Source organism: Scyliorhinus torazame, chromosome 12, assembly GCF_047496885.1.
Source record: "Scyliorhinus torazame isolate Kashiwa2021f chromosome 12, sScyTor2.1, whole genome shotgun sequence".
NCBI classification, from domain to species: domain Eukaryota; kingdom Metazoa; phylum Chordata; class Chondrichthyes; order Carcharhiniformes; family Scyliorhinidae; genus Scyliorhinus; species Scyliorhinus torazame.
This window is the reverse complement of record NC_092718.1, coordinates 161841982-161854717: the sequence shown is the minus strand read 5'-3', so window position 1 is coordinate 161854717 and position 12736 is coordinate 161841982. Positions and strand designations below refer to the sequence as shown.

The following is a 12736-nucleotide window of genomic DNA, read 5'->3' as shown; positions in this document are numbered from 1 at the left end:
GATATTACTTTGATAGATTGGTGGAATTTGCAGCCGGGCCCTTCAAATTGGTTTATACCTCATAATGCTTTCTTACAATGGTCTGACTTAATTAAATTTAACTTGCGTTGCTGCATTGGTCTTTTGGTGTTTTGTGTTCCTCTAAATGAGGGGGTTACCTGTGGTAGGCTTTGGAAATTTCTTCTGCTTTTGGACAGCACTGGTATAATGTGCTGGGGGGCACAGTGGTTAGCATTGCTGCCTCACAGAGCCAGGGACCTGGGTTCGATTCTGGCGTTGGGTGACTATGTGGAGTTTGCACTTTCTCCCCGTGTCTGCGTGGGTTTCCTCCGGAGACTCCAGTTTCTTTCCCCAGTCCATAGATATACAGGTTGGGTGGCCATGATCAATGCACGGCGTTATGGTGATAGGGACGGGGGAGTGTTCTTTTATAGGGTCAGTGCAGACTTGATGGGCCGAATAGTCTCCTGCTCTGTAGGGTTTTATGGATTCACTACCATTGTTGGCATGATGCAGATTAATCTTAGCCACTGTTCCATGACGGAGTCTGAGACCAGCAATCTCATTACACCAGTGAGAATTTCTCATTCTTTGCATTGTCTGTTTTGATGTCTAGTTTGTTCACAATAGAAACTAGATTGAGGATGGCTTCATGGCAGACTTCAGTACTTTTGCAAGTTTTCTGCCATTTCCTTTTGTGAAGGTATTGGATTCTTCTGTTGTGTGACTCCATAGCGATTGCTATGTGCTCAAAATGTCCTCCAGTGAATCAAAGGATGATTTTTGAAATGTAGTCATTGTCATTATGCAAGGAAATCTGGCAGCCAACTTATGCATAAGAAGATTCCACAAAAACAAAGAACTGAATAACCAGTTAATTTGATTTTGTACTGTTCATAAGATGGTTGTTGGCCAGGGCAACAGGAGCATTCTTTGCTCCTCTTTGAAATATTGCCAGAGGATCTCTCGTCTGTCTGAATGAGTAGATTGAGCCTCAGTATGCCTGAGCTGTGGTACCCATACTCCCCTCCCGTTGTCCAGTGTTCATGTAAGGCACATAAGGGTGGCAGCTGCATAATGATTAATTGAATTTTGGGGTGTAAGCTGTGTGACCATATCCTTGCTGTAATTAATATAATAATTACTTGGATGCATATCTGTTGCTGTAGTAACTAATTTCCAATTACTTGTTTTGATCTTTAAGAATTTACCAGCTGGCAAGCAGCAACCCGAATGATCCTGTTGGGTTTATTTAAACCTGTATGATTTTTGACCCTTTCAGCCATCAACAATTAAAAGCCTACCTTATGACTTTTCCCAGAATTAATGCGAGCATGATTTCTTCTAACTTGTACTCATGCTGTTTTGGCTGTATAGTTCAGAATTCATTTGTTCCATTTCAGTGCTACTGTTTAGTGGTATTTTTCAACTTTATCCGTGGCTATTTCAACACTATTGATGGAGTCGACGTTACACACTGTTTCTTCATGCAGTGCTTTCTACTCATCAATGAATTTAATCAGGACAGCATGCGGCGCAGTGGTTAGCACTGGGACTACGGCGCTGAGGACCCAGGTTTGAATCCCGGCCCTGGGTCACTGTCTATGTGGAGTTTGCACATTCTCCCCGTGTCTGCGTTGGTTTCACCCCCACAACCCAAAGATGTGCAGGTTAGGTGGAGTGGCGACGCTAAATTGCCCCTTAATTGGGGAAAAAAAAAAATTGGCTACTCTAAATTTTTTTTAAAAGTCAATGAATTTAATCGTCCTTTTCTTTCAACCTGTTACATCCTTTTGTCTAATTTTGCATTTCCCAAACCACCATCTCAGAATTATCCATCCACTTAATTTTTGTATCACCCACAATAGTGACTAAAATGCATCCCTGCCGTAACTCCTGCAACAATTAACTGTGGTCTTTCCTTCTTTAACCCATTTCTTATCCATTCACACAGTTTATTCCGTCCTTTCACTTTGAGCTTAATCAGCAGCTGATTGGGTGGAACATTGTCAAATGAATTTTTAAAATCCAGGTACTCTCAGGATTTCCTCAGTTCATGTGAGAGGTCCCTTACTCAAAAGGGCATGATCGTTGACATGCAAACTGATGCTGGGTCTTGTTTATCCTTATTGCACAAATCATTAAATTTACCCCTGATAGATTTAATTCCGGTGAATAAGTGTCCTTTTCACTGCATTAGAAGATAAATCTTTGTATAATTGTGTTTCTTTACGTTCCTCTTCTGAGGATGCTGGCTCCCATTGAAGTACAATTCCCTCGGCATTTTGTCTTCATGACTATTCTTTGTGTGAGAAGAATAGCGATGGTCTTCGCAGAGATCTTTCTAAAAGCTCTACCAGTATCCACCAGTCAATTATCAGTTGTTGCAATTCTTAATTAAAGAGCTAAAGAGAGTCACGGCTGGGTACCTCATCACCCCTTAGGTTCAATTACAGACGGCATGACAGCCCATCCCATTATTGATCAATATCCAGTAAGGAGTTAAAAGCAAATTACTGCGGATAGTGGAATCTGGGGGGGAAAAAACAGGAACGAAAAATATTGGACTATCTCAGCAGGTCTGACCATATTTGTGGAGAGAGAAGGGAGCTAGCGTTTCAAGTCTGGATGACTCTTTGTCAAAGTAAGGAGCACTGGATAGTTATAAGCTAAAACCCTGGCTGATTTTCTTCACATGGGCCACAGATTTTAAGCTGTTACAGGGAAGGGTACAGGGAAATTACATTAGACTGGATAAACCAAATGGAAGTGTTCTAATCGACATGCAGGCTAAAACTGCTTTATTCTGCACTATAATTTCTGATTCTGAGTTCGGATTCACGCAGCCGAGAGTTCGTTCCTGCTAATTGCCATTGTGTGGGAGCAGTACTGATACACTACAATATCAAAATGAAAAGCAGTGTTCATAGTCCAGAAGCTACATGGTAGAGTTAATATAATTTGTAATGTATTGCTTTAAAGATTGGATAAAGTTGAAAAATCCCTGTTTGAAAGATTGAAATTTTCCCATTTAAAATCTGACCTTGGCCAGTGGAGAAGACATAAATGTAATTGAGTTTATTTGGTATGTGTTTGCTCAATCAATTATTGTACGTATGGGAAAAGTGATGGTTAGAGGTCTTAAAATGGCAATGCGTAATTTGCTTAATTACTACAGAACGATAGCGTAAATAAATAAAATTGCAGTGGTTTGACTTATTATGATCAAAGTTGTTGAAATTCAAATCATATTGGATTAGGTTCTGACAATGAATGAAGTGCTTGCTAAAGTAGTTTAAGTGAGCTTGGTGATATGATTGGTTCAATTGTCAGTGTGACAGGTTCCATGTTTGCATCCCCAATTTAATTTAGTTTGTCACCTGAACTGTTGGGGGCTAGAGTCTTCCCAGAAAAGCAGGGAAAATAGCATTTACATTAAGTATTGAGTGGTTATGCAGTCAACTGATTGACATTTACGTTGTCAATGGCGTGATTTAAGGGATTGAATTTACAGTCAAAGTCATGGATTTTATCCGAATGGGAAAGCAATTTGTAAAGAACATAGCTGAAGCTGATCCTATTCTCCCGTAACATCCAAATATATTTTCCAGCCAAAGTTAGTCAAAGCATTCATGAATCATTGCAGATTGTGGAAGTTCTTGTATTGCTCTCCAGTGGTTATTGGTTCCAGCTCCTGTGGAAAAAGCTGAATCACTAGACGAACCTTCAAAAACGTGTTGAGGCCAGTGAGAGTCTACCTTAAATGATGTGAATGCAGTGTTTGTAAGTGCATTATTTTGTTTTAAGCAAACTTTAATGATTAATTGTTGCTGGTGACAGTCACCTTTTTTTCCCACTAGGGTTCAACTTTGGAACTCCCAGTTTGAACTTTGGGATTGGTAAGTTAATGCAATGCTGCAGTGTTCTGTAAGCTTTGGCTGCTCACTGCTGGCTACTTTCGACCAGTAGCAAAGGAGACACATTAAGATGAAAACTCTGCTTTGGAAGATCATTTTGACTTGATTCTGTTGTCTCTGCTCCAGCAAGACTAGCTGCTTAATGGAAATGGCACAGCTCTTTGTGGAGATGATGCAGTTGTTAATAACCTTAGCTGCTGCTGCAATAGTTACCTTTCACTTAACCCGGGCAGCAGAAAATGGGAGTAATCTATATACGTAACAAAGAATTGATTTTGATATGAAAATAAAAACAATATTCTTCTTTTATAGCACTGCATCAATCTAGAGAAGTGTACCCTAAAATTATCAGAGTAATTGTTGGCAGTTGCAATAGAGTTGTATTCTTTCTCTTTACCCTGACACTGTCAATAGTAGCTTCCTTTTAGGTAGGTGGTAATGTGTGCCCAAATATTCCATGTATAACCGGTACCGTAAGAAATTAGAGCATACATTGTTTTTGTTGCTCGATCGGCAAGGCAACTCCAGTTATATACTGTTACAATCTCACAGGGACTGACAACTATTAAAAGAAAGGAATCCCGACAAAACCAATCCACTTAATTCAAACATTCATTTTCAAAGGATGTTTCAAACAAAGAAGTAAGTTTAAGTAGCCGATGCAAAGGGGGCAGCACGGTGGCTCAGTGGATAGCCTCACGGCGCCGCGGTCCCAGGTTCGATCCCGGCTCTGGGTCACTGTCCGTGTGGAGTTTGCATATTCTCCCCGTGTTTGCATGGGTTTCGCCCCCATAACCCAAAGTTGTGCAGGCTAGGTGGATTGGCCACGCTAAATTGCCCCTTAATTGGAAAAAATGAATTGGGTACTCTAAATTTTTTTTTAAAGTAGTCGATGCCAAAAGTACGCCTAATGTAGTTGCAAGTACTCTCATTTTTCCCTGCACTGCTGCAGTCTCGCAATCTTTCTAACTCTGCTTCAGCTACATGGGATCTCTCTATTCCCATCAATCATTTCAGCCCTCTAGTTGCATTCACCCGCAATTGCATTCCATCTGAAATCTCTGGAGACAGTTAACATTGACAAAGTACATGTCTATGAACCATTTCACTCAGGCCAAGACATCCCTGAAGGCACAGAACTTCTAGAGACTTCTTTCTCCAGTGCCTCTAAATGAACTGGTCAGCTCTGGTGGCATTGAAATAGCAACATTGCGTCTTGTTCAATCCAGACAGTCCCCGTTCCGATCTTTGGCCTGCTGCTCTTTCCAACTGTATAACAAACCCAGTAACTTTGTGTGTGTGTGTGCTCTCTTCTCCGAGACCAGCATCTTTTTGATGCCAAACAGAAAACGGTTCAATTCGGAGTGAACCAATCTTGTTTCCTCTTTTTATATACATTCTCGGTGGATTCAGAACTGCCGAACAGAGAAAATACTGGCTGCCTCACTGCAATTAGCTTTTTATTATCCTTGTTTCTTAGTTTTTTTATCCGCGTGGCAAACTTGAGTCATGTTAGATTCCAAGAAAGGCCCATGATGCTGACATCCGGAGACTAACCCTCTTTCAGAATACTCTGCAGCCCACTTTGGTCTAAATACAATAGTCTCTTCACAGCATGCACTGTTAGGCTAAAAGTTTCCTTCTTCGTGGGGTCATGGACTCGGTTTTAAAACAAAAATTAATCTGGATGCCTGAAAATCCAGAATGGTGATGCAGGCTACAACATAAGGCAGTATCTGAGCAAGTAGGGCTTCCTTGGTTGTTGAGCAAAATTGAGGGCAATAGGAGAACATTCCAGTGGCTAAACGACGTAAACACAAGAAGCTGTTTATAATTGTAGATGGTCAGGGCATTGCTGATGGAGTTCCTCAACCCGATCATCCTAGATGTGCTTCATGAATCATCCTTGGAATAAGGTCCTGAGTGTGGAAGATCATGGATGTTTCTATATGTTTCAGCCAGATTTCTATGCCGAATTACAAAGCAGCCCCTACCTGCCTGCAGGAGGTCTTGGGCAACATCTCATTTTAGGTTGACATGTGACGAGTAATATTAATCCACGTGTTTCAGACTGTGATTATCTCTTACAAGAAAACATCTAGCCACTTCTGTTGCTGAGTCCCCCGCCATTAATGTAAAGGGGGCCACCATTGGCCAGCAGCGTAACTGGGCAAGCCAAATGCTGACACGAGCAGGTCAGGCTGGGTACTCTGGAGAAGTGTCTTGTTTCTGGTGCCTCAATGTCTCTTGACTATAAAGATCAATTGAGCATTGCAATGGAATACTCAGCGCTGTTCTGCTTGAAGAACAGCTCAACACTATCTGGGACTCAGCAGGTTGCTTGTTCTGTGTTTGTGTCACCTATCTCCACCAGCTGAAGGGTATTTGGGTGCATTTAGCAACTCAGCAATTTTAACTTGAGGAGCACCTCGCTACCCATGATGCCTACCAGCAAGAAGAGAAGCAGTAGCATAGCAGTACCACCATCTCTCAGTCACACTCATCTTGATGTGGCTATTTTTCATTCTTCCTTTGTCATCACTTGGGCAAAATCTTGGAATTCCCTGACTATCCATTGTGTGAGAGTGTCTTACCACAGTACCACCTCGGACAACTGGGGATGAGCAATAAATGCAATGTTGCCCTCATCCTGAGAGCGACTTTTGTTTTAAAAATGGACTGTACTTTTTGAATGGTCTCCTTCCAAAATATTCTCTTAAATGTTACTGTTTTTTCCAAGCAGGCACTTCCCACAGTGCTAACTCGACACCTGACAAATCACTACTGAACAGCCCAGTTGTAAAATTTTTATTGTACTCTCGACCATTTGAGTTTTCAGGATTCGAAGGCAATGGGTGTGAGCACGGTGAAACTTTTAAGCTCTTTTCAAGAATATATTTAGCATTGTATTACTGGTATGTTAAGAAAATTGGGCTGAAACCGGTACAGACCAGTTATTTGCTGTTACATCACTACATGCAACTCTATTACCGTCTCCAGTGGTTAACCTAGAAACACAGGTACAATTTAAAATGCTCTATCTGCTCACAACTAAAGTTTGCGAGTGCAAAATAGAGCTTTGTTTTTTTTTAAAGTGCACATGGAGGCCAAGTGGTCTGTTTTGGTTTCAGGAGAAATCCAAAACATACCACAAATGTGATTTGAAATGATGCTTTTGTGCTTTGTACAGTCAGGGCGACACGGTGACGTAGTGATTAGCACTGCTGCTAATCAAAGAAATAACTGATGTATGTAGAAATGGTACAGCAGTTATCATGGGGGATTTTAATCTACATGTCGATTGGTTTAACCAGGTCGGTCAAGGCAGCCTTGAGGAGGAGTTTATAGAATGTATCCGCGATAGTTTCCTAGAACAGTATGTAATGGAACCTGCGAGGGAACAAGTGGTCCTAGATCTGGTCCTGTGTAATGAGACAGGATTGATTCAGGATCTCATAGTTAGGGATCCTCTCGGAAGGAACGATCACAATATGGTGGAGGGTGAGAAGGTAAAATCAAGCACTAGTGTTTTGTGTTTAAACAAAGGAGATTACAATGGGATGAGAGAAGAACTAGCTAAGGTAGACTGGGAGCAAAGACTTTATGGTGAAATAGTTGAGGAACAGTGGAGAATCTTCCAAGCGATTTTTCACAGTGCTCAGCAAAGGTTTATACCAACAAAAAGGAAGGACGGTAAAAAGAGGGAAAATCGACCGTGGATATCTAAGGAAATAAGGGAGAGTATCAAATTGAAGGAAAAACATACAAAGTAGCAAAGATCAGTGGGAGACGAGAGGACTGGGAAATCTTTAGGGGGCAACAGAAAGCTACTAAAAAAAGCTATAAAGAAGAGTAAGATAGATTATGAGAGTAAACTTGCTCAGAATATAAAAACAGATCGTAAAAGTTTCTACAAATATATAAAACAAAAAAGAGCGGCTAAGGTAAATATTGGTCCTTCAGAGGATGAGAAGGGAGATTAATAATGGGAGATGAGGAAATGGCTGAGGAACTGAACAGGTTTTTTGGGTCGGTCTTCACAGTGGAAGACACAAATAACATGCCAGTGACTGATAGAAATGAGGCTATGACAGGTGAGGACCTTGAGAGGATTGTTATCACCAAGGAGGTGGTGATGGTCAAGCTAATGGGGCTAAAGGTAGACCAGTCTCCTGGACCTGATGGAATGCATCCCAGAGTGCTAAAAGAGATGGCTAGGGAAATTGCAAATGCACTACTGATTGGAAATTAGCAAATGTGACACCACTGTTTAAAAAAGGAGGTAGGCAGAAAGCGGGTAATTATAGGCCAGTGAGCTTAACTTGGTTGTAGGGAAGATGTTGGAATCTATCATCAAGGAAGAAATAGCGAGGCATCTGGATGGAAATTGTCCCATTTGGCAGACACAGCATGGGTTCATAAAGGGCAGGTCGTGCCTAACTAATTTAGTGGAATTTTTTGAGGACATTAACAGTGCGGTAGATAACGGGGAGCCAATGGATGTGGTGTATCTGGATTTCCAGAAAGCCTTTGACAAGGTGCCACACAAAAGGTTTCTGCATAAGATAAAGATGCATGGCATTAAGGGGAAAGTAGTAGCATGGATAGAGGATTGGTTAATTAATAGGAAGCAAAGAGTGGGGATTAATGAGTGTTTCTCTGGTTGGCAATCAGTAGCTAGTGGTGTCCCTCAGGGATCAGTGTTGGGCCCACAATTGTTCACAATTTACATAGATAATTTGGAGTTGGGGACCAAGGGCAACGTGTCCAAGTTTGCAGACGACACTAAGATAAGTGGTAAAGCAAAAAGTGCAGAGGATACTGGAAGTCTGCAGAGGGATTTGGATAGGCGAAGTGAATGGACTCGGGTCTGGCAGATGGAATACAATGTTGACAAATGTGAGGTTATCCATTTTGGTAGGAATAACAGCAAAAGGGATTATTATTTTAATGATAAAATATTAAAACATGCTGCTGATGAGAGCGACCTGGGTGTGCTAGTGCATGAGTCACAGAAAGTTGGTTTTCAGGTGCAACAGGTGATTAAGAAGGCAAATGGAATTTTGTCCTTCATTGCTAGAGGGATGGAGTTTAAGACTAGGGAGGTTATGCTGCAATTGTATAAGGTGTTAGTGAGGCCACACCTGGAGTATTGTGTTCAGTTTTGGTCTCCTGACTTGAGATAGGATGTACTGGCACTGGAGGGTGTGCAGAGGAGATTCACTAGGTTAATCCCAGAGCTGAAGGGGTTGGATTACGAGGAGAGGTTGAGTAGACTGGGACTGTACTCGTTGGAATTTAGAAGGATGCTGCGGGATCTTATAGAAACATATAAAATTATGAAGGGAATAGATAGGATAGATGCGGGCAGGTTGTTTCCACTGGCGGGTGAAAGCAGAACTAGGGGGCATCGCCTCAAAATAAGGGGAAGTAGATTTAGGACTGAGTTTAGGAGGAACTTCTTCACCCAAAGGGTTGTGAATCTATGGAATTCCTTGCCCAGTGAAGCAGTAGAGGCTCCTTCATTAAATGTTTTTAAGATAAAGATAGATAGTTTTTTGAAGAATAAAGGGATTAAGGGTTATGGTGTTTGGGCCGGAAAGTGGAGCTGAGTCCACAAACGATCAGCCATGATCTCATTGAATAGAGCAGGCTCGAGGGGCCAGATGGCCTACTCCTCCTAGTTCTGAATGGTGGAGCAGGCTCGAGGGGCCAGATGGCCTACTCCTGCTCCTAGTTCTTATGTTCTTATGTTCACAGTGCCAGGGTTCGATTCTGGCCTGTGACTGTGTGGAGTTTGCACGTTCTCCCTGTGTCTTCGTGACTTTCCTCTGGGTGCTCCGGTTTCCTCCCACATTCCAAAGATGTGTAGGTTAGGTGGATTTAGTGGGGTTATGGGGATAGGGTGGGGGGTGGGCCTAGGTGACCCTCCTTCTGCACTGTAGGGATTCTATGCAGCAGGGTACTAATTGAGGGAGTTCCATCTTTCTAGTGCTGTAAACTGATCAAAAAACAAATGAGTTGAAATATTTTTGTTTGGACAACCCGAGTATAGGTAGCTGTTGTTAGAAAACATCGAGCTATACTTTAAAAAAGCATGAAGCACGTTTCCAGCACCAACAGACTGATTAACATTGGTTCCACACAATCTCTGGAATTTTGTGCATGCATGGAATACAATCCGCAATGCCTGGGAAGTGCAAATTGTTAGATAGAGCAGTGCAAGCAGGTCATGAACAGTGTGAACAGTTGGCAGTTACCACATAGTACATATCAATATGTGAGGTGAAAAATCAGGGCATCGCTCATGAACTTCTCCCTCATCACTACAGCTGAAGATATATTTATATGAATAATAGACATGTCTGGGATATCTCTTATAGTTGAATAGCCCACCGATGCTCAAGCATGAAGAATGACCACTTGATGAAGTACTAGAACATTACAGCGGTACAGGCCCTTCGGCCCTCGATGTTGCGCCGACCTGTGAAACCACTCTAAAGCCCATCTACACTATTCCCTTATCATCCATATGTCTATCCAATGACCATTTGAATGTCCTTAGTGTTGGCGAGTCCACTACTGTTGCAGGCAGGGCATTCCACGCCCTTACTACTCTCTGCGTAAAGAACCTACCTCTGACACCTGTCTTATATCTATCTCCCCTCAATTTAAAGGTATGTCCCCTCGTGCTAGACATCACCATCCGAGGAAAAAGGCTCTCACTGTCCACCCTATCCAATCCTCTGATCATCTTGTATGCCTCAATTAAGTCACCTCTTAACCTTCTTCTCTCTAACGAAAACAGCCTCAAGTCCCTCAGCCTTTCCTCATAAGATCTTCGCTCCATACCAGGCAACATTCTGGTAAATCTCCTCTGCACCCTTTCCAGTGCTTCCACATCCTTCCTATAATGCGACGACCAGAATTGCACGCAATACTCCAAATGCGGCCGCACCAGAATTTTGTACAGCTGCAACATGACCTCATGGCTCCTAAACTCAATCCCTCTACCAATAAAAGCTAACACACCGTACGCCTTCTTAACAACCCTCTCAACCTTGGTGGCAACCGAGATCTCTCTGCTCATCCACACTGCCAAGAATCTTACCATTAGCCCAGTACTCAGTCTTCCTGTTATTCCTTCCAAAATGAATCACCTCACACTTTTCTGCATTAAACTCCATTTGCCACCTCTCAGCCCAGCGCTGCAGCTTATCTATGTCCCTCTGTAACTTGTAACATCCTTCCACACTGTCCACAACTCCACCGACTTTAGTATCATCTGCAAATTTACTCACCCATCCTTCTACGCCCTCCTCCAGGTCATTTATAAAAATGACAAAGAGCAGTGACCCCAAAACAGATCTTTGTGGTACACCACTAGAAACTGGACTCCAGTCTGAACATTTCCCATCAACCACCGCCCTTTGCTTTCTTCCAGCTAGCCAATTTCTGATCCAAACTGCTAAATCACCCTGAATCCCATGCCTCCGTATTTTCTGCAGTAGCCTACCGTGGGGAACCTTATCAAATGCTTTACTGGAATCCATATACACCACATCAACTGCTTTACCCTCATCCACCTGTTTGGTCACCTTCTCAAAGAACTCAATAACCGTGTTGACTATCTCTAATCAAATTATTCCTTTCCAGATGATTATACATCCTATCTCTTTTTAACCTTTCCAAGATTTTTCCCACAACAGAAGTAAGGCTCACTGATCTATAGTTACCTGGGTTATCTCTACTCCCCTTCTTGAACAAGGGGACAACATTTGCTATCCTCCAGTCTCCTGGCACTATTCCTGTAGACAAAGATGACTTAAGGATCTAGGCCAAAGGCTCAGCAATCTCCTCCCTAGCTTGCCAGAGAATCCTAGGATAAATCCCATCCGGCCCAGGTGACTTATCTATTTTCACACTTTCCAGAATTGCTAACACCTCCTCCTTATGAACCTCAAGCCCTTCTAGTCTAGTAGCCTGAATCTCAGTATTCTCCTTGACAACATTGTCTTTTTCCTGTGTGAATACTGACGAAAAATATTCATTTAGCACCTCTCCAATCTCCTTGGACTCCAAGCACAACTTCCCACTACTGTCCTTGACTGGCCCTACTCTTACCCTAGTCATTCCTTTATTCCTGACATATCTATGATCCTACCTGCCAAAGACTTCTCATGTCCCCTCCTGGCTCTTCTTAGCTCTCTCTTTAGGTCCTTCCTAGCTAACTTGTAACTCTCGAGCACCCTAACTGAACCTTCATGTCTCATCTTCACATAAGTCTCCTTCTTCGTCTTGACAAGTGTTTTGACTGCTTTAGTAAACCACGGTTCCCTCTCTCGACCACTTCCTCCCTGCCTGACCGGTACATACTTATCAAGGACACACAGTAGCTGTTCCTTGAACAAGCTCCACATTTCCATTGTGCCCATCCCCTGCAGTTTTCCTCTCCACCCGATGTATCCTAAGCCTTGCCTCATTGCATCATAATTGCCTTTCCCCCAGATATAACTCTTGCCCTGCAGTATATACCTATCCCTTTCCATCACTAAAGTAAATGTAATCGAATTGTGCTCACTATCACCAAAGTGCGCACCTACCTCCAAATCTAACACCTGTCCTGGTTCATTACCCAGTACCAAATCCAATATGGCCTCGCCTCTCGTTGCCCTATCTACATACTGTGTCAGGAAACCCTCCTGCACACATTGGACAAAAACGGACCCATCTAATGTACTCGAACTATAGCGTTTCCAGTCACTATTTGGAAAGTTAATGTCCCCCATAACAACTACCCTGTTGCTTTCGCTCCTATC

The 12736-nt window shown here is 42.5% G+C and overlaps 1 protein-coding gene across 4 annotated transcripts in view; it reads left to right on the top strand.

The window, feature by feature from the left end:
- Positions 1-12736, top strand: part of pom121 (POM121 transmembrane nucleoporin) — a 105453-nt gene that overhangs the window by 78074 nt on the left and 14643 nt on the right. For 2 of the 4 annotated variants that reach the window (XM_072469311.1, XM_072469310.1), the window contains exon 12: positions 3861-3899. The exons of the other annotated variants lie outside the window; for them this stretch is intronic. In XM_072469311.1, the coding sequence (XP_072325412.1) occupies positions 3861-3899 (39 nt within the window). The remainder of the gene's footprint in view (positions 1-3860; positions 3900-12736) is intronic. 4 annotated transcript variants of the gene reach the window in all.